This window comes from Felis catus, chromosome B2 (genome assembly GCF_018350175.1).
Source record: "Felis catus isolate Fca126 chromosome B2, F.catus_Fca126_mat1.0, whole genome shotgun sequence".
Classification (NCBI taxonomy): domain Eukaryota; kingdom Metazoa; phylum Chordata; class Mammalia; order Carnivora; family Felidae; genus Felis; species Felis catus.
The window spans coordinates 134,572,375-134,595,751 of NC_058372.1; the positions used below are offsets into that span (position 1 = coordinate 134,572,375).

Here is a 23,377-nt window from a genome sequence, read left to right on the forward strand (position 1 = left end):
CAACGAAAGAAGTAGTTACAACTCAGGGGGAACATCATAGAAGAGATATCTTAAGAATGATTAAGAATGAGTTAGTTCAGGAGTTAAGCAGGTTTAAGAAAGTAGGGAGAGTTGTGGAAGATGGGAAAGAAAGAAAGAAAGAAGAACATTCCAGACAGAGGGAATGGTATGAACAGGGAAGGGAGTATAAATTTGGACTTTAATCCATGGACATGAGAACCACTGAAGGGTTTTTAATGGGACTGTTTATGACCAAAATTGTGGGCAGCTTCTCATTTAAGTGCCAGAGGTAATTTCAAGTGGAGATACAGATATTTGTTTGTTGTTTGGGGGTAGACTATGCATGGAAGGAAACAAAGCCAGGAGCCAGAAGGTGACAAAAAGTAAATTAGAATAAATCTGCACATAGTACTAAAGACTTCCATGAGAATGGAATGAGTATATAAGCACATGAGTGACAGTGTGATGACAGTGGGCTGACTGACACTAGAGTTCACTCCTGGAATTTCAGTGACTTCCTCTAACCTTACCCATTCCTTTTTTTTTTTTTTTTTAAAGTAAACTCTACCCCCAAGGTGGGGCTCAAACTCATGACCCCAAGATCAAGAGTCACTCTACTGACTGAGCCAGCCAGGCGCCTCCTTACAAGTTCATTCTTTTTTTTTTTTTTTTTTTTAAATCAGGTTTTGTTGTTGTTGTTTGAGAAAGAGAGAGGGGAGGGGAGAGAGAGAATCTCAAGCAAGCTCCATGCTCAGTGCGGAGCCTGATGCAGGGCTCGATCTCATGACCCTGGGATCATGACCTGGGCCAAAATCAAGAGTCAGATGCTCAACCAACTAAGCACCCACGTGCCCCACCTTACAAATTCATTCTTAAATTCCAGAATAAGATGTTCTAAATAAAGGATTGCAAAAAGTCTATGATACAGGGACTCTGACAAGTCTTTGGTATAGATGCTATATCTTACCTTCATTTGTGTTTCTAATGGTGTTTGTGCCAAGAAAGGAGGTTGACCCACCAACATTTCAAAAAGAATTACACCAACACTCCACCAATCACATAACTGTGTATAGCCTAAAATAAGATACCAAAGTTATAGTTATTCAGAAACTTTTTAAAAAGTGCTCAGAATACAATCAAAATATTAAATCACCAAAATGCTGTATAATTAATATTTTTATTATAAACCTGAAAAATAAGCCACATGTTAATTAATGTAAATTTCAGCTGGTCTAAAGGCCTATTGAGATTATCACAAAACTAATGTTTTTACCTGTTCGTAACAACACTTCAGGTGCAATATAATTGGGTGTCCCAACCAACGAATGTGCAAGACACCGCTGGTGTTGGCGTGCAGCTCTCCGCTCCAATGGCTTCAATCTATCTCCACATCGACAGTTAGAAGGGTCACCCCATTCATTACTGAAATCCATACTATCTTGCCGTGGATGGTCACCTATGTAGTAAGCACGTAAATAATAAATAAATAAATAAAAGCAACAAGAACAAGAGTGAGCCTAAAGACTGTTTAATCTTTTGACATCATGGTTTAGAGTTAACAGTACTCTTCCCTTCAGACAAAATAAGACACAATGTATACCATATCACTGATGGTGTTTATTACTAACTACAGCCTCTGCTCCGAGATACTAATAGGACAAGTGTTACTCTAAGAAAAATTAGTATAAGTTTCAGTAATTTACTCAATGTTAAGTGATGATAATTAAAGTCATGAGTTCGTAGGATCAGGAATTTGTTATGCAGACTGCTTCCCCTTACTATTCTGAACAAAGTTTCAAACAAATGAGATCAGTGTTTGTTCATTCAATAAATGACAATGACAAATAAGACAGGGATCTTCTTTCAGGTAGCTTCTCTGTATTGGACAAACACAACAAACAGATATATATATATATCGATATATATATAGTGATGCATATATATGCATATATATATGATACATATAAAAATATATATATAAAAATAGTGATGCATCCCATTCAAAGAATCAACGTGAGGTAATATGACAAATGTACTAGGGTGGCTCAGGAAGACGAACTGAGGTGACATTTGTAAAAACCAGAGGGACTCAACCATTTGAAAACCAGGGCAAGACATTCCACAGAGAAACAACAGTAACAAGAGAGAAGACCAGTGGGGCTGGTAAATTAGGAGAGAATGGTGGACAATAGGAGTGGGAGCCGGTGCACCTGGGTTTAATAAGCAAAAGAAGTGGTTTGCCTTTTACTGCAAATGCAGTGGGAAGATACCAGAGAGTTTGAAGAGAACGACAAGATCTGATTTATGTTTCAAAAAGAAAACACTAACTGCCATGTAGAGCACCAACTGTAGGGAGGACAAGCGTGAGGAGTGACCAGTTCAGAGGCTACCCTGACAGTAACAGTGGAGACGTAGAAAAGTGAGCAGATCAAGGGTACTTTTAGAGGTGGAATAAACAGGATTTATTGATGGATTAGATGTAGACGGTGTGGGGAAAAAAGAATCAAGGATAACTAAGTGGGTGGTGGTAGTGCAATTTACTAACATGGGGAAGACTGAAGGGGAGAGATTGAGAGTTGTTTATTGGCAATGTGAAGTTTAAAAGGCCTATTAGACACACACGTGAACGGGAGGGGCAATTTCTAGAGAGAGAGATTTCGAAGTCACTGGAATGAAATGGCATTTAAAGCCATGACTGGATGAAATCACCTAGAAAAATACAGCTCATATTTAAACTGACTGTAATAATCATCTAGGCAGGGTGCCTGGCTGGCTCAGTCAGTAGAGCATACAACTCTTGATCTCAGGGTCACGAATTCAAGCCCCACACTGGGCATGGCACCTACTCAAAAAAGTAAAAAAATAAAAAGCAAACTTTAAAAAAATAAAGTACAATTTCTCCCCTCCAGTGAAGATTTTAAATCAGAAGACTGGAATAGAGCCCACGAATCATATTTTTAAGAAGAACCCCAAATATTTAGGGTGACTCTGAGGAGACAGGTTCAAGTGTCTCAGTTCTATCCACTTACTGTCAATCTACTTGGCTTCACAGAAACACAGGAGGCTAATACTTACCTGAGAAGATTGCTGTGACCCTTAAATTAGAATATATGTAAAGAACCTGGTCATATTAAGTATTCAAGAATTGTTAGATCGACTTACACTTCCATTAGCGCTTTGAAGGGATCTTGGTGAGCAGTGTGGTGTAGTAGAAATAACATGGGCCCTGTAATCAGACAAACCTGGGTTCAAAGCCTAGCCCCTACACTTCTTTTCTGTCTGACCTTGGGCAAATTGCTTCATCTAACTAAGCCTCAGTTTCTTTATCCTGCCTCACAGTGATGTGAGATTGAACAAAATCATGTACATAGAGTGTTTAAGGTTAAATAAGTTGTATAATAGTCATACCACGGAATCCTAAATAGTAGTGAAAATACATGTCATATGCAATAACAGATCAACCTCAAATACATAAAAGAAGTGAACATAGAAGAATACATATAGAATGATTACATTGAAATAAAGTTCAAGAGTAGGCAAAATAAAATAACATTGTTTAGGGTTATAAACATTGGGAAAAGTATAGGGAAAAGTAAAGAACTGTGATTATGAAGTTCTGAAATAATGGTTACTTCTATGGAAGAAAAGGGGGAAGCAATCGTTTAAGGGCTTCAGAAGCACTGACAATCTAGTTTTTAAGCTGAATGGTGGGTATGGGGCTTCATTTAAAAATTCTGGGGGACGCCCGGGTGGCTCAGTTGGTTAAGTGTCTGACTCTTGATTTCGGCTCAATTGTGAGGTCCCACTGAGCATGGAACCTGCTTGGGATTTTTCTCATTATTTATTTCTAAATAATGATATTTAGAAATAATCTAACACATTCTTTCATTTTATAAGTCTTGGTGTCTAAAGGATTCACTCACATTTATCCAATAGTCAAGACTGAAACCAGGACTTATGGCTTCCATCCAGTGAGAATACCTTATATCTTATTACATTTACAAGTCATATTAATATGTACAAATTTTATGGTTTTACTCACCACTCTGATAGTACTTAGAATCATGTGTCCATCTGAAGCCAGTGCAGAGGCCGAAGTCAGTCAATTTAATATGACCATCACGATCAATCAAAATATTATCAGGTTTAATATCTCTATGAATAAAACCCATTTTATGAACACTTTCAACGGCACAGGTAAGTTCTGCTATGTAGAATCGTGCCAGATTTTCTGGAAAGATGCCCATTCTAATTAATAGGCTCATCATATCACCCCCAGGAATATAGTCCATTACAAAGTATAAATTGTCCTTATCTTGGAATGAATAATATAGACGAACTACCCATTCATTGTCAGCTTCGGCCAGGATATCTCTCTCAGCTTTAACATGAGCGACTTGATTTCGAAGCAGAACATCTTTCTTTCGAAGAGTTTTTGTTGCGTACAAAGCCTTAGTATCTACTTTTCTTGCTAGACAGACTTCACCAAATGCTCCTATTCCTAGTGTCTTTATCTTCACAAACATAGACTTGTCCATTTTAGCCCTCTTAAGACGGATATAATTAGACTCTTTTTGGCAAAGCATCTTTCTCATTTGATCCTGGGCATCTTGAGATAGTCCAACCTAGGCAAATAAACTAAAGGTTAAATGAGGAATTAGCTTCTATACCAAATATTAAAAAATAGTTTGGAAAAATTCAGGCATATATTTAAAGGTTAAATGCATAATAATTTTTAACGAAGCATGTTAGAAATCTAGAATATACTTCAGAGAAAATTAATTAACACAAGTGCAGCTTAAGGGATAGTTAACAGGATATACAAAGGTGAGTTTTTTTTTTATGCAGATTCTGCCGTGGAGAGCAAGATGATACCAACGGTCAGCTTCCTACTGTTTTCTAATGCACCCCAACAAAGTTCCCAATGTGCAACAACCAAACATCTGTTAACATGCATCCTCATCCATCTCCCCATGCATATTCACCCCAAATTATGTGATCAGACTACCTTTATTATATATGCTTCTCTTGTGGAATGCCTACAATTAAAATATTCTTCCTCTTTTCTTTCATGAAAAGAAATTCTTCCCTCCAGATTCATTTATTCTAAAAAACTGATGTATTAAGAACAAAAGAATGTCTTCTCTAACTTAACCACTCATTCACAGCCCATCTTTCTTTTATTTTTCTCAGGCACTAGAGGAAGGGTAGGTAGGGTGCACAGCCACCACTAACACAAAATGCAAAAGGTTTCTCCTACCGCATTTAAAAAGGACAACTTGTTTGATTACAAGGTATCCTTTCGGTATTTTGGAACATTTCAAAGAATAGTCAATGTGACTTATGAAGACACCAAAAACCAGATTAAAAACAAAAGCCAACTTCTGAGTAGACATGGACTACCTGGATTTAGAAGGAAGTTTATTTTTGGCTAGTTTAATAAGAAACTAATTTAAGGGTTAAAATAGAATAGGAATGTAAGAAGTAGAGTCTAATTCTAGAAATGCAAGCCTAATTAGAATATAGCAACCTCATGCTTCTGTTAGGGTGTGCACATTTGCATGCAGTATCTTTTAAGAAGGGTGGCATGCCAGACTTAGTGTAGAACTGTTTCTCTTAAAATCTTACTTGCCTACACAGTAATGGAGGCTACAGAAGTCAGCAAAGCTTCCAACACCATAAAAGTTTAAATCAGCTATTAGTGAAAGTGAAGAGGAAAAAGGAAAAATAAACTAAGAAAATACATACAGACAGACTTTAGTAAGAAATCCTAAGAGCTAAAATATGGATGGGTCATACAGATTATCATGGTGTTTCTCATCTAAGAAAATTCAATTTATAGCAGGAATAAAAATACTGTGAAATCAGATTTAGACAAATCATTTTAAAAGAATGGCTCTCGTGACGCCTGGGTAGCTCAGTTGGTTAAGCGTCTGACTGGCTCAGGTCATGATCTCACGGTTCGTGGGTTTGAGCCCGGGCGTCAGGCTCTGTGCTAACAGCTCAGAGCCTGGAGCCTGCTTGGGATTCTGTGTCTCCCTCTCTCTCTGCCCCTTCCCTACTCGCACTCTGTCTCTCTCTCAAAAATAAATAAAACATTAAAAAAAAATTAAATTTAAAAGAATGGCCCTCAAATTATGTGAGGAAGTTTCATCATAAATTTAAGCCTCTTGGATTCTGAGTGAAAGTTAAATTTGTTTGAACTGTAAAATGTGACAAAAATAGTAACAATGATAGTATCACCATAATATCCAGTGAAGATATGTACATAGAATCACAACAGACTAATTTAAAATGAGTGAGCACTTATTCTTGATCTCCCTTTTAGTGGTTTAATAATTTCAGCATATTTTTCTAGTACATTATTAAAAAAATGAAATTAGATGAGGAAATAACTGAAGAGATAAGTCTTTGATACTTTTTAATAAGACCAACCAAATGAATAAACCTGATGAATAAGGTCCCAAAACTACTATAAGTAAAAAAAAAAAAAAAAAAAAAAGTTTCATATCAAGAGATGTACCCAGATATTTCTAGCTAGTTTAAACAGTTGTAAGAAAATGTATACAACTTAGAAAATAACCTTTGCAAAAAAAAAAAAAAAGAAAGAAAAGAACCTTTGCTATTTCCATAAAAAGGGATTATGTACACCTAAATAGCACTCCATAAAGTATATTTTTCTTAATTTATTAGAACTTTATTACAGGAAATGGAGTAAATTTTGAAATACTAAAATAAAATGGTATAATCAAAAGTACGTTAAAGTTTACTGACTTTAAATAATTGATAATGTACTTAGCTATAAAAAGAAGGAAAAAACACTGGACTGATATTTAAAAATAAACACTAAGCAAACAGATGATCAAGTATAAAAATCTGCATTTTAAAAGGTTTTACCCGCATCATTTCATTCTCTAACTGTTTTTTCCGATGTAGCCGTTGCTGATGAGATTTGAGTACATTTTCTACATGTTGCTCCATAAAGAATTTAAACGCCTGAGGAGAGTAACTTTGAATACGAGATTCCCTTCGCTCTTCATCTTTCTTGTTTTTCCTAACAGTGATGGGTGAAGTTGTAATCTGTTTCTTTTCTTTATCCCCACCATCCATATTTTCGTAACTTTTTTCACTCTCATCTTCCTTGGGCAAGCTGGGCTGATCCTCTTTGCTAGATTTACTGATTGATTCATATGGGGGAACAGATGGGTTTTGGTGTAGCAGATGTTTTGGGTAAGGTGGAGGTGGGCCTTGATAATTTGGAGCCTCAGCAACAGGAGGCATAACAGTCATATTTGAAGTGGTACCCTCAGAAAAAGGACTAGGTTGAACCGTTTGAATTGGCTGGGGTATCCAAGAAGGGTGTGTAGGTGCTAACGCAGTCTGTAGCTCTGGTTTTAATACACGTATACTTTTCACAGGCTGTTGAATAGGAGCTGGTGTAATTGCAGTGACTGTTGTAGCTGAGGGCTGAGAATTAGCAGAATGACTCGTTCTATTTCCTAACGGGTTATTAAAGGAATTTGACCTCACTGGTATGTTAGGTTGCCATGTGGGGATTTCATGCCCACTGCTTGGGGATGACTGGGCTGGAGCAGAAGATGACTGAGGCCACGTTGTTTGCAGTCCAGGTGCATTAATGTTATAAAGTTCCATGTTATGACTGTTTCTGTTTGGCACCATCATAGATTGGGGAATATTTCCATTTGTATATGATGAAGGGGCAGCAGATCCCCCTGTTTGCAAAGCAGAAGAGCTCTGTCCATTAGTTGGGGTCAGAGGATACGGAGGGGGCGGCTGCCGATTCACAGTGCCAGCAGGGACATTTTGGTGTATCATAAAATCAGTTTGACCGCTACCATTCTGAATTCCAGGTCTTCCTGGTGGAAAGTTAAATTTGTTGGAACTCTGCATGATGATAGGTTGTCTGCCAACAGGAACAGAACTAATGCCTCTCTGTCCCTGATTAGGAGGATTCATTGGGGACGTGTTCAGAGGCGGTGGAGGATAGCCCTCCTGCCAGGCTCCAGGTGGAACTGGAGAGATTCGGGAGATTACATATTCCATGTTTCCGGAATAGCGCTTTGTTTGAGAGTTTGGTTCCCACGAGGGAGGAGGTGGAGTTGTACCTCTTGGAGGGGGAGTCTGGCCTCTGGGAGGTGGGGGAGGAGTGACACTCCTTACTTGAGGAGGTGGTGGGGGGTTCACCCTCTGTCCATTGCTTGGGTGGGCTTGAGCAAATGCTGTTATACCAGATCCTGACAAAGGTCTTCCTACATCTGTCTGCGAGTTGGGACTTTCGGAACGATAGGCCACGCTTTCTCCTAGTGGTGGGCCATGTCTCTGAGGAACTAAGGATTCTTTGGAACCTTTCCAGCTTTGTTTGCGGTTAACTGGTTGTTGCACACTCCCTATGGTCATAAAACAGAGAGAGAAAAAAAAAGCAGGTTTTTAACATCTTATTTTTAAAAAATTAAGTTTGGAATTCTGACACAGCTAAATGGTAACTCTCTTTCAAGAATTATAAAAATCAAAGTTTAGTACAGTAGTATTATTTTACCTTTCAAATTTTACTTATTTTGACTAGGTAATACATTTTCATGGCTAAAAATTCTAGAAGTACAAAAGAATACCCACGTCTGTCCCTTAGCCAACCAGCTTCCTTTCTTGAAGGTAACCATTATCATTAGTAAGATATTTTAGGGATACACAAGTAAATAGCATACTTCCTATTTATATTATTATGCCTACTCTTCTTAAAATGTTGAAGATTCTGTATACAAAATGTTTTCTTACTTTTAAAAAATGTCACCACAGTGTTTCACTGTATGGATATACCCAAATTTATTTAATCAGTTTTCCTACTGAAGAATATTCAGGTTGTTTCTAGTCTTTTGCTATACAAAAAAAAAAAAAAAAAAAAAGGCATCGAAAAATTTTGTGCAGATATCATTTCATATATATGTTAGGTAGATAAATTATCAGAAGTGGCATTACTGAGCCAAAGTTTTGTCCATTTAAAATTTTAATAGATACAACTACTTTTAAATATATTTCTAAGACACCAGGGGGTAACTAGCTGAACACTAAATATAGATTTTACAGAGTTTCTCTTTACTAAAATTTCCAAATAAATGAAATAGGCAAGAAAATATATGATACTCATACCCGGCCCCCAAATGAAGTTTTTAAAATAGTCTGGATACTTGGAAAAGATCTTTAATACATTTAAAAATATATAAAATACATTTGAATAAAATTCAATATATAGAAATAATACATTACAGAAAGATTAAGTATTTCAGTGTAAAGATGAAACCATATAAGCACTAAGAAAAAAACAAGTGAACATCCAGTAATATTGGGGTACCTCTTTTGTACCTCTTGGGAAGGTCTTCCCAGGTAGGACAAGGATAGAGAACATACAGTAAAGACTGACAGATCTAAATACATAAAACATTTAACAACATTCAAAACAAAATAAGAAACATCTACAAATCTGAAAGGTCAATATCATCCTGGGAGAAAATATATTTAATAACACATATGAGAAAAAAAAGGTAAATGTTCAGAATGTACAGTTTAGGGGCACCTGGTGACTCAGTGGGTTAAGCCTCTGGCTCTGGATTTGGGCTCAGGTCATGATCTCACAGTTCGTGGGATCAAACCCCACATCAGGTTCCATGCTGACAGCAAGGAGCCTGTTTGTGATTCTCTCTCTCCCTCTCTCTTTTCCCCTCCCCCACTCTCTCTCTTTCTCAAAATAAACATTAAAAAAAATGTACAGTGTAACAGTCTATTTCAGCTAGACTGGGCAGCATACTGGGTCTATGACTTGAGGAAAATCATCACTCTGGGCAACCTAGGCAAGTCCTCTGGCCTCCAAGCTCAGTCGCACCTTCCTCAGAGAGTTAGCTGAGGCTAAAGACAACATGTATTCACTCCACCGGCTTTTACCAGTTAAATCAGAAGTCTCCGCAACCTTCAAGTACACTGCCATCTCTGTTCTGCACCTCCCATAAAGCTCTCTGTGTTCTCCCACTTCCCAAACCCTCCCACTATTGCCCTCCAACAAATGCTCCTATATCATAACCTCTGCCCCAAGCTTTCCCACCACCTCCTTAAAGTTGGTTAACTTCTGCTGACATTACTTTCTTTTCGGTCCTTTGCAATTAACAGGTTTTCTTTAAAAAATGAACTGAGCTAAAGATGGGATTCTACCTCTTATTATTCCTTCACACTCTTTGGACGCTCATGCTATCTGGGAGGCCACGTTCATTCCTCTCACTTAACGAACTCCTACTTGTTCATCCTCATTCACCCATAGTTTTGACACCTGGTCTACCCTAAGCCCTGCCATCATTCTGTAACTTCAGCATCCACAAGGACGGACCATCCATCACCCTCACCTCTCAGTTCCTTGGTCTCCTCCCCTCGACTCTACCTCCAGTATCATTCCTAAGATAACATTTCTAATTTTGATATCATCCATATCTGCTTTTTTTAAAATCACTTCTTTGAGGTTTATACTCTTGGACCACAACTCTCCTTTCCTATTTAACTACTACTACAAGCATTCTTCAACCCCATTAAGACCTCCATATTAATCCCTACTTCATTAATCATCTGCTTTCTTTGTGATACACTTTAGCTATTTTGTTTTTATTATTTAAGTTTATTTATTTCTGTGCATGTGACAGTTGAAAGACAGGATCTGAAGTGGGCTCTGTGCTGACATCAGAGAGCCCTATCCAGGGCTCGAACCTATGAACTGTGAGACCGTGACCTGAGCCAAGGTTGGACACTTAACTGAATGAGCCACCCAGGCACCCCCACTTTATCTAATTTAAATCCATGGTCCACTACTTCTTACTTTCCTCTGTATTCCCTTTTCTCTTCTCATTTCTATTCATTCATTAAATTTTTATTGAGCATCTAATTAATCTAAGTACAGTGGTGAACAAATAATATCCCTGGCCCCATGGAACTTCCATTCTTGGGGGAGAAGACTGACAATGATAACAAACAAATAAATAAGGTAGGGGTGCCTGGGTGGCTGAGTCAGTTAAGCTTCTGACTCTCAGCAGCTCAGGTCATGATCTCACAGTTTTGTGAGTTCAAGCCCCACATCAGGCTCTGAGCTGATAGTGTCTCCCTCTGCCCCTTCCCCACTCACACTGTCTCTGTCTCTCTCAAAATAAATAAATAAACAAAAAATAAATAAACAAGGTAATATCTGTGTATTGATAAATCCAATGAAGGAACCATAAATGGTGTCAAATGATAGAGAGTAACAGGACAGAAAGGGATGACATTCAGAACAGAAAAGGCTCCACCAAGCAGATGAATTAAGAGTAGGCAAAAGTTCTAAACTGGGAGCTTGGTATTTTCCAAGAACAAAAAGAAACCCAGTATGACTGGAGAGAAGTAAATGAAGGGAAGTGGGGTACTGGATAAAGTCTGAGAACATTAAGGCCATCAAGAGGTGTCTGGAAGGAATGAAAAGCCACTAAAGGTAGAGGAGGAATATGCTCTGATTAAGAATTTAAATTATAAATTACACTTTTATCAACATTCTGAACTCCCTTTATCGATCTTATTTGTACCTGTTTAGAACTCTACTCACAGATGATTCCAGTTACCCACTTTTTTCTCACACCTGCCGGAAAAGGTGGAGTAAAGTGCAGACTGATTCCACTATAAATTCAACGATCAGCATCATCAAATGGCTTTAGCACCGTCAGGAAATTCTACTGATTCTTTTGGTCTCCACTACAACTCTCCCCTGTTCTGAGTCTCCTCAAATCACCTGTCCCATTCCTCACACACCACTCCAGACAAATGACCTGATTTTACACTTCAGAGAAAGCTGAAGGCATCAGAAAGGAACTCCTTATCTTCCCTAAATCACCTAAGCCTGTTTGTTCTCATTAAAGCAAAATGGTTGTTTCTCTTCCTCTGTAATATGCTAACAATCTGGGGAGGGGCAGTGAGAGAGGGGGACAGAGGATGTGAAGTGGGCTCTGCACGGACAGCAGCAAGCCTGATGTGGGGTTGAGCTCACCAACTGCAAGATCATGACCTGAGCCAAAGCTGGACAATCAACCAAATGAGCCACCCAGGTGCCCCGAGAGTTGATACACTGAAATGATTCTAAAATAATACTATTAAGAAATGAGAAAAAAAAATGTCTGATTCATCACCTGGTTTCAAGCTGGCATTGAGAGGTCTGGCAGCTGCTGCAGCCATCTGTTCCCGGCGAGGATCTTGGTAACTCATTTTACTAATGAATTCAATTGCTGCCTCTATACTTCTGTTGTTAGTTTTCTGAAGAGCTTGTATAACCATATCCTGGTATGAAGTTTAAAAAAAAAAGACACAAAGTTTGAATCTGATAATTAATTAAGAGGCAAAGAGCACTATGAACTCCACCAGAGAAATTCGTAATTAGGAATAACAGGGCCCCAAACCATATGAAAGTCCTGTTTGTAAAACTACTACAAACACCCATACAATCTCAAAGTAAAAAAGAAAATAAATTTTCAAATCTTTCACATGTTTAATATTTTCACCTTTATGTAACATATTAAAATTTCTGGGGCAATCACAGCAACATAACTGATTATTTCCCATTCTTAATTTCATCCTTACACAAAGAAGACTGTCAGATTGTTAAAAACGTATCAAACAAAATACTGGAAGCCACTCTTTTGTATCATTAAAGTATTTTAGTAATCACCTCTGTCACTGTCTTTACTAGTAAAAGAGCTAGTTTTTGCTTCCATCCTTAGAGCTTCCATTTTTAGAGAACCTTATTTACAAGGACATATATCTAGAACAAATGGTAGAAAAAACACTTGGACTGCATATAATTATGTGATGAAGACTTTAGGAAGCTGCATGGTTTGATGAAAAAGCAGAGAGTTTGGAACTAAACAAGTGAGTTTGCGTTCCAGCAGCCTCACATTACTATGCTTTTGTTTTTTATGATTAGAAGCAAAAATACATTCCAGTGATTGCGTGGCCCACTTTAGAACTATCAACTTTGGAAAATTATTGAACATTTCAAAGCTCAATTTCATCTGCAATACACTCAAAGTGTTGATGGGAGGACTAAATAAGAAAACACGTAGGGTGCCTGGGTAGCTCAGTTGTTGAACATCCAACTTTGGTTCAGGTCATAAACTCACAATTGGTGAGTTCAAGCCCCACATCGGGCTAGCTGCTGTCAGTGCAGAGCCTGCTTTGGATTCTCTACCCCTCCCTTGCTTGTGCTCTTTCTCTCTCAAAGATAACTAAACATTAAAAAAAAAAAAAAAAAGAAGGGCACCTAGGGGGTGGTTCAGTCAGTTAAAGCATCCGACTTCAGCTCAGGTCATGATCTCACAGTTCGTGGGTTCAAGCCCCACATCAGGCTCTGTGCTGACAGCTCAGAGCCTGGAGCCTGTTTCAGATTCTGTGTCCCCCTCTCTCTCTGCCCCACCCCCACTGTGCTCGGTCTCTGTCTTTCAGAAATGAATAAACATTAAAAATATAACATTTAAAAAAAAGAAGAAGAAAACCTGTAAAAGCACATAAGCACAGGGACTGGAGATCAGATATGGGCTGTCCTCCTGCCTGCTCCTTGCCCTTTGTATGTAAACCTAAATTATACACTAACATGCAGAAAATATATGGACAGGCTTTTTTCAAGAGGGAGGCACATATTTACTTATCATAGAGGAGCTAGTATTTCAAACAATATTTTAAAGTGAGAAATGGCTTAGTAAGACTAATGGGTGAACAGACTGCTGACAGACAACCCTCCTAATGAAACGACTAGGGTGAGACCAACCAAAAAAAAGGTTGTGGCAGAGACTTGGTGCCTACTCAAGATCCATTTTCCCTTTCTTGGAAAAAGTTACTGATTTTGTTGGAAGAAGTCTTCCTTATAGCTACAGTGGCCACATGACAATTCTGACAATGAAACAAAAACAAGGATTTGTGGAAGAGTGTTGCTATCCCTGATTTTAGGTACTGGTACTTCCTGTATCCTGTTTTGTAGATAATAGATACGACATCTGTGCTAGAGCATGATGCCACCAACAAGGAAAATTCAAGAAACTCTTAAGAATCTTATGTTCTGACATCTTCAAGAGACTGAACCAATACTAGCTATATAAACTGAGTCACTATTTTGTTTAAATCATTACTATTTGGATTTTTGTTAAAAGCAACCACACTCAATCCTTAACTGATACAAAAGTTACAGTGTGATCACATTTTATGCCAGTCAGACTTCTGCAATTTTGTAGTGAGACACAAAAGAATTAATAAGTTTCACTTTGTGTACAACTTTAATACAAATCACCCCAAATTAAAAATCAGCAGGGAGTGCTTAACTTCTAGCTAAGCCATACACAAAAATAGATTCAAAATGGATGAAAGACCTAAATGTGAGCCAGGAAACCATAAAAATCTTAGCACAGGCAGCAACCTCTTTGACCTCTGCTGGAGCGACTTCTTACTGGACACGTTGCCATTGCCAGAGGCAAGGGATATAAAAGTCAATATGAACTATAGGGACTTCATCAAGATAAAAGGCTTCTGCACAGCAAAGGAAACAATCAACAAAACTAAAAGGCAGCCCACGGAAGGGGAGAAGATATTTATAAATGACGTATCTGATAAAGGGTTAGTATCCACAATCTAGATCAACTCAACACCCAAAAAAACCCACAAATAATCCAGTGAAGAAATGGGCAAAAGACATGAATAGCCACTTTTCCAAAGAACACATCCAGATAGCTAACAGAAACATGAAACAATGCTCAATAGCTCATCATCAGGGAAATACAAATCAAAACCACAATGAGATACCACCTCACACCTGTCACAATGGCTAATATTAACAACACAAGAAACAACAGGTGTTGGTAAGGATGTGGAGAAAGAGGAACCCTCTTGCATTGTTAGCGGGAATGCAACTGGGGCAGTCACTCTAGAGAACAGTATGGAAATTCTTAGGGACGCCTGGGTGGCTCAGTCGGTTAAGTGTCGGACTTTGGCTCAGGTCATGATCTTGCAGTCCGTAAGTTTGAGCCCCACATTGGGCTGTGTGCTGACAGCTCAAAGCCTGAAGCCTGCTTCAGATTCTGTCTCCCTCTCTCTCTGCCCCTCCCCTCCTCACTCGCTCTCAAAATAAATAAACATTAAAAAGAATGGAAGAAAAACAGTATGAAAGTTCCTCAAGTTAAAAATAGAATTACCTTATGATCCAGGAATTGCACTACTAGATATTTACATAAAGGATACAAAAATAAAGATTCAAAATGCACCCCAATGTTTATAGCAGAATTATCAACAACAGTCAAACTATGGAGAGGGCCCAAATGTCCACCAACTGATGAATGGATAAAGAAGATGTGGTATATGTATACAACAGAATATTACTCAGCCACCAAAAAGAATGAAATCTTGCCATTTGCAAGCACATGGATGGAACTACAGTATATTATGCCAGGCAAAATAAGTCAGTCAGAGAAAGACAAATACCATATGATTTCACTCATACATGGAATTTTAGAAACAAAACAGATAAACATATGGGAGGGGAGAAAAAAAGAGAGAGAGAAGGAAACAAACCATAAGAGACTCCCCCCCACCCCCATAAGAGACTCTTAAAGGCAGAGAACAAACCCAAGGATTGATGGAGGGAGATGGGTGGGGGATAGACTAGATGGGTGATGAAGGAGGGCACTTGTTAGGATGAGCACTGGGTGTTGCATGTAAGTAACGAATCCCTGAATTCTACCCCTGAAACCAACATTGCACTGTATGTTAACTAATTAGAATTTAAATAAAAATTTGCAAAGAAAAATAAATCCACCAACTGATGAATGGATAAAGAAGTGGTGGTTTCTATATACAATGGAATACTACTTGGCAATGAGAAAGAGTGGAATCTGGCCATTTGTAGCAACGGGGATGGAACTGGAGAGTGTTATGCTAAGTGAAATAAGTCAGGCAGAGAAAGACAGATACCATATGTTTTCACTCTTATGTGGATCCTGAGAAACTTAACAGAAGACCATGGGGGAGGAGAAGAGGGAAAAAAAAAGTTACAGAGAGGGAGGGAGGCAAACCATTAGAGACTCTTAAATACTGAGAACAAACTGAGGGTGGATGGGGGGTGGGGGAGAGGGGAAAGTGGGTGATGGGCATTGAGGAGGGCACTTGTTGGGATGAGCACTGGGTGTTGTATGGGACCCAATTTGACAATAAATTATATTTTTAAAAATATAAATAAGTACAAGAAAAGAAAGATAAACAAATAAAACTGGTTAGGCCAAATGAACTATATTCATGCTAATCTCCCACAGCAGTGTCATCTCACTTGGTAAGAAAAACTGGCACCCAACATGCTTTTTCAATATTGTGGGAACCATATTCTTGTTAATTACACTAGAATTTTAGCTGGTGATTATTATGCTGGCTTTTACTTTTGAAAAGTTATTGCTGTATGTCAAAATATTTTTTACATCTGTTAACAGTATTGACCAAAGTTCCAAAAATGGAGTGTTAGTACCAGTGTGAAAAAGAGCACTCTCATATCAGTAACTTTGGAATAGAAGCTTCATGTGATAGGAAACATTGTGTCCACATTACTATGGTTTTTTTCATGCTTAGAAGCAAAAATACGCCCCCATTGATTATATATTTACGTACTCCAAGAATGCATCAATCCTGTTTAACATTTATTCCTACAAAGAATTTAATCTCAAAATATTTGAGATTTTTAAAAAAATTTAATTATATGAGAAAGAGTGGGGAAGGGGCTGAGAGAGAGGGAGACAGGGCATCCGAAACAGGCTCTGTGCTGACAGCAGACTTGAACTCACAAACCGTGAGATTTTGACCTGAGCTGGTCGGACCCTTACTGACTGAGCCACTCAGGTGCCCCTGAGGTTTTAATCTTAAAGACCACTAGAAACATACTCTCAAAAAATTGCAACAGCTTTGAACCTGGTGTAAAGGAACAGATAGGATTTATGAAATGATAAAATAGTGAGGTGAAAACTGGACAAAAATTTTAAAGCACCAAGTTAGAAACTTACACAAATTCTTCAATACAAAGAGAAGCTATCAGAATGAGTGATTCAAGGAGGCAGCAGAAAAAATTTGCCATACCATATTCTCTATATCACCATGGAGATAAATACTACTCTAACTTCATTATTTGGACAAATGAGGATTGACAAATGCCTAAATGCTTTTAGTAAAGCAACTTTGCTTAAGGGATTATTAATGTCAATAAGGTGACAATTTTGAAACGTGTGGTGGTAATAAAGCTAACATATCTTTGTTAATGTAATGATTGTTATTATTGCCAACAGATAAAGAATAGGCTATTGACCTAAATGAAGTTAAGTCAAAGAAAGACTCAATACCATATGATTTCACTTATATGTGGAATCTAAGAAACAAATGAATAAAGAAAAAAAAAACCAGACTCTTAAATACAGAGAATTGGTGGTTGCTGGAGAGGAGGTGGGTAAGGGGATGAGCAAAATAGATAAAGAGGTACAAGAGGTACACACTTCCAGTTATAAAATAAGTAAATCATGAAGAGGAAAAGTACAGCATAGGAATATACTCAATAATATTCTCATAACAACGTATGAAGACAGATGGTGACTACACTTACCACGGTACGCAATGCATAATGTATAGAATTGTCAAATCAACATGTTACGTACTTGAAACTAGTAACACTATATGCCAATTACACTAAAAAAAAAAAAAATAGAGCATTAACTAATGCTTTAGATTTCTGAAAACAGTTTACATTACAGAAAGAATTTTTAAGTTCCTTAAAGGAATAGACCATGTTCGATATAACTCATTCTGTAGTTCACACACAGTAAGAAATACATAGCTACTAAGGTGACTTCTCTGACATAACTCATTACTACTTAAGAGTCTTTATAGCCATGTGACTTTCTAAATGCTCTTTTCCTAGCAATATATAAAAGGAAAGAATTCTGGCTAAGGGATTAGGGAAAAAGTACTCTGGAGAAACTCCATGTGAGCCATTTCCTTAATTCTCCAACTACTAACCAGGAAAACATCACAGGTCCTCTCCTCCTCTCTCTCTATTTTCAGGTACAAATTTAGTATTTTTAGAACCCGTAAGCATAAAAATGATAGTAAACAATATTAATCAAATGGATGAACAGAGTAGGCCAGAAAGATTCATCTTTTTTCTCCGTGGTTTAAGTGGAATCTCCCTTTTAAAATTCTTTACTATAATGCATACTTAAGTTCTGAACATTAGAGATATCTGAAAATGTTACCAATATTAACGACAGAAAGAATTTTAAAGGTAATTATCTTTATGTAGTGGAGCTAAAAATAATTTTTGTTTCTTCTTTACATTTTTAAATTTTTGACAGGAATAGGTACTTTTATAATCAGTAAAAAAAGTTACTGTAACTTTAAGGAAAACATAATACTTGCTCATTCACATTTACATTTTCCATGGGCAATTTGTATCCAAAATGATTTCTGCCACCTAAAATATTCACAGAAAGTATGTAATCATGCAAAATAAATTTTGTTAATAACCGAAACAAAATATATATGTATACGTATATGTATGTATGTGTGTGTGTATAAATATACATATATATATACATATATACATACATATATATGTATATATATATATATATATGCTATGAAAAACTTTCAATATGAATTCTAAAGACTTGGCCTAATTTACATGAACTGAAATTTCATTAAAGTAAAACTTAGAAGAGAACTCAGTGATTCATTAAAAAGGAATAGCATCCCAATCACAGGGGTCCCAGAAGATGAAGAGAGAGAAAAAGGGGTAGAAGGTTTATGTGAGCAAATCATAGCAGAAAACTTTCCTAACCTGGGGAAACAGACAGACATCAAAATCTAGGAAGCACAGAGAACTCCCATTAGATTCAATAAAAACTGACCATCAACAAGACATATCGTAGTCAAATTCACAAAACAGACAGACAAGTAAAGAATCATGAAAGTGGCAAGGGAAAAAAAGTCCTTAACCTACAGGGGAAGACAGATCTATCACAGCAGACCTATCCACAGAAAGGAGTGGCAGGATATATTGTGCTGAATTAGAAAAATATGCAGCCAAGAATTCTTTATCCAGCAAGGCTATCACTCAAAATAGAAGGAGAGAGGGGCGCCCGGGTGGCTCAGTCGGTTAGGCCTCCGACTTCGGCTCAGGTCATGATCTCGCAGTCCGTGAGTTCGAGCCCCGCGTCGGGCTCTGTGCTGACCACTCAGAGCCTGGAGCCTGTTTCGGATTCTGTGTCTCCCTCTCTCTCTGACCCTCCTTCATTCATGCTCTGTCTCTCTCTCTCTGTCTCAGAAATAAATGTTAAAAAAAAAAAAATTAAAAAAAAAAAATAGAAGGAGAGATAAAGAGCTTCCCAGACAAACAAAAACTAAAGGAGTTCCTGACCACCAAACCAGCCCTACAAGAAATTTTAAGGGGGGACTCCCTGAGGGTAGAAAAGGTGAAACAAAACAAAACCAAAAGCAACAAAGACTAGAAAGGACCAGAGAACATCACCAGAAACTCCCAACTACATAGGCAACACAATGGCAATAAATGCGTATCTTTCAGTACTCACTCTAAATGTCTATGGACTAAATGCTCCAATCAAAAGACTTAGGGCAACAGAATGGAGGAGAAAACAAGATCCATCTATATGCTATTTACAAGAGACCCATTTAGACCTAAAGACACCATCAGATTGAAAGTAAAGGGATAGAGAACCATCTATCATGCTAATGGTTGCCAAAAGAAAGCCAGAGTAGCCATACTTCTATGAGACAATCTAGATTTTAAAATAAATTCTGTGGGGCGCCTAGCTGGCTCAGTCGGTTGAGCGTCCGACTTCGGTTCAGGTCATGATCTCACGGTTTGTGAGTTCAAGCCCCACGTCAGGCTTTGTGCTGACAGCTCAGAGCCTGGGGCCTGCTTCGGATTCTGTGTCTCCCTCTCTCTCTGCTCCTCCCACGCTCACACTCTGTCTCTCTCACCTTCAATAAATAAACATTAAAAACAAAATTTAAAAAAATAAAAAAAATAAAATAAAGACTGTAACAAGAGATGAAGGGTATTTTATCATAATTAAGGGGTCTATCCCCCAAGATGACCTAGCAATTGTAAACATTTATGTCCCCAACTGGAAGCACACAAATACATAAATCAATTAATCACAAACATAAAGAAACTCCTTGACAATAATACCGTAACAGTAGGAAACTTCAACATCCCACTTACAGTGGACAAGATCATCTAAGCAGAACATCGAGAAGGAAACAACGGCTTTGAAGGACACACTGGACCGGATGGTCTTAACAGATATATTCAGAACATTTCATCCTAAAGCAGTAGAATACACATTCTTCTCAAGTGCACATGGATCATTCTCCAGATTAGATCACACACTGGGACACAAATCAGCCCTCAACTAGTACAAAAAGATCGATATCATACCGTGCATATTTTCAATGTTTATTTATTACCGAGATAGAGACAGAGCATGAGTGGGGGAGGGGCAGAGAGAGAGAGGGGGGACACAGAATCCGAAGCAGGCTCCAGGCTCTGAGCTGTCAGCACACAGCCCAACGAAGGGCTCGAACTCACAGACCGGGAGATCATGACCCGAGCTGAAGCCAGACGCTCAACCGACTGAGCCACCCAGGCGCCCCAAGTGTTCATACTGTGCATATTTTCAGACCACAACGCTATGAAACTCGAAATCAACTACAAGAAAAAGTTTGGAAAGACAACAAATACTTGGAGACTAAAGAACATCCTACTGAAGAATGAATGGGTTAACCAAGAAGTTAAAGAGGAAATAAAAAAGTATATGGAAGCCAATGAAAATGATAATACCACAGCCCAAAGCTCTGAGACACAGCAAAGGTGGTCACAAGAAGGAAGTATATAGCAATCCAACCCTTCCTAAATAAGAAGAAAGGTCTCAGATACACAACCTAACCTTATACCTTAAAGAGCTAGAAAAAGAACAGCAAATAAAACCCCAAACCAGCAGAAGACGGGAGATAATAAAGATTAGAGCAGAAATCAATGCTATCTAAATCAAAAAAATAGAACAAATCAATGAAACAGGAGCTGGTTCTTTGAAAGAATTAACAAAATTGATAACCCCCCCAGCCAGTTTGATCAAAAAGAAAAAGGAAAGGACCCAAATAAATAAAATCAAGAATAAAAGAGGAGAGATCACAACCAACACTGCAGAAATACAAACAATAGTAAGAGAATATTATGAGCAAGTATATGCAAATAAAATGGGCAATCTGGAAGAAATGGACAAATTCCTAGAAACATATAAACTACCAAAACCGAAATAGGAAGAAAGAGAAAATTTGAACAGACCCATAACCCATTAAGAAATAGAATTAGTAATCAAAAATTTCCCCAAAAAAAACAATTCAAAGCCAGATGGCTTTCCAGGGGAATCCTACCAAACATTTAAAGAAGAGTTTAACACCTATTCTCTTAAGCTGTTCCAAAAAATAGAAATGGAAGGAAAACTTCCAAACTCTTTCTATGAAGCTATTACCTTGATTCCAAAACCAGACAAAGACCCACTAAAAAGGAGAACTACACACCAATTTCCCTGATGAACATGTATGCAAAATCCTTGACAAGATACTAGCTAATGGTATCCAACAATACATTAAAAAAATTATTCACCACAACCAAGTGGGATGCAACTAACCTGGGATGCAGGGCTGGTTCAATATCCACAAAACAATCAATGTGATATATCACATCAATAAAAGAAAGGACAAGAACCACATGATCCTCTCAACAGATGCAGAGAAACCATCTGACAAAATACAGCATCCTTTCTTGATAAAAACCCTCAAGAAAGTAGGGATGGAAGGATCATACCTCGAGATCATAAAAGCCATATATGAAAGACCCACCATTAATATCATCCTCAATGGGGAAAAAATGAGAGCTTCCCCCCTAAGATCAGGAACACGACAGGGATGTCCACTCTTGCAACTGTTATTCAACATAGTATTGGGAAGTGCTCACCTCAGCAATCAGACAACAAAAAGGAATAAAAGGCACCCAAATAGGCAAAAAGGAAGTCAAACTTTCACTCTTCACAGACGACATGATACTCTATATGGGAAACCCAAAAGATTCCACCAAAAAACTGCTAGAACTGATCCATGAATTCAGCAAAGTCACAGAATATAAAATCAACGTACAGAAATTGGTTGCATTTCTATACACCAATAATGAAGAAGCAGAAAGAGAAATCAAGGAATCGATCCCTTTACAATTGCACCAAAAACTATAAAATTTCTACGGATAAACCTAACCAAAGGGGTGAAAAATCTATACATTGAAAACTATAGAAAGCTTACGAAAGAAACTGAAGACACACACACAAAAAGAAAAATATTCCATGCTCCTGGATAGGAAGAACAAATATTATTAAAATATCAACATTACCCAAAGCAATCTGTATATTCGATGCTATCCCTATCAAAGTAACACCAGCATTCTTCACAGAGCCAGAACAAACAATCCAAAAATTTGTATGGAATCACAAAAGACCCTGAATACCCAAAGCAATCCTGAAAAAGAAAACCAAAGCTGCAGGCATCACAATCCCGGACTTCAAGACGTATTACAAAGCTGTAATCATCAAGACAGTATGGTACTGGCACAAAAACAGACACTTAGATCAATGGAACAGAATAGAGAACCCAAAATGGACCCACAAACGTATGGCCAACTAATCTTTGACAAAGCAAGAAAGAATATTCAATGAAATAAAGACAGTCTCTTCAGCAAGTGGTGTTGGGAAAATTGGACAGCGACATGCAGAAAAACGAACCTGGACCACTTTCTTACACCATACACAAAAATAAACTCAAAATGGATGAAAGACCTAAATGTAAGACAGGAAGCCATCAAAATCCTAGAGTAGAAAGCAGGCAAAAACCTTTCTGACATCAGCTGTAGCAACTTCTTACTTAACACGTCTCCAAAGGCAAGGGAAACAAAAGCAAAAATGAACTATTGGGACCTCATCAAGATAAAAAGTTTCTGCACAGCAAAGGAAACAATCAACAAAAGTAAAAGGCAACGGATGCAATGGGAAAGGTATTTGCAAATGACGTATCAGATAAAGGGTTAGTATCCAAAATCTATAAAGAACTTATGAAACTCAACACCCAAAAAAACAAATAATCTCGTGAAGAAATGGGCAAGAGACATGAATAGACACTTTTCCAAAGAAGCCATCCAGATGGCTAACAGATACATAAAAAAATGCTCAAC

The 23,377-nt window shown here is 37.8% G+C and overlaps 1 protein-coding gene across 3 annotated transcripts in view; it reads right to left on the reverse strand.

Annotated features, from left to right (window-relative positions):
• The window catches only part of LATS1 (large tumor suppressor kinase 1), a 52,651-nt gene that overhangs the window by 6,789 nt on the left and 22,485 nt on the right, over nucleotides 1–23,377 (reverse strand). The window contains exons 3-7 of one of the 3 annotated variants that reach the window (XM_011282574.4): nucleotides 12,201–12,348; nucleotides 6,898–8,408; nucleotides 4,043–4,625; nucleotides 1,274–1,456; nucleotides 968–1,074 (exon numbers count right to left, since the gene is read on the reverse strand). In XM_011282574.4, coding sequence (XP_011280876.1) covers nucleotides 968–1,074; nucleotides 1,274–1,456; nucleotides 4,043–4,625; nucleotides 6,898–8,408; nucleotides 12,201–12,348 — 2,532 coding nt within the window. Of the gene's footprint in view, nucleotides 1–967; nucleotides 1,075–1,273; nucleotides 1,457–3,162; nucleotides 3,227–4,042; nucleotides 4,626–5,632; nucleotides 5,696–6,897; nucleotides 8,409–12,200; nucleotides 12,349–23,377 lie in introns of those variants that run through there. The other 2 variants (XM_019831381.3, XR_006598393.1) reach the window with 2 other exon arrangements.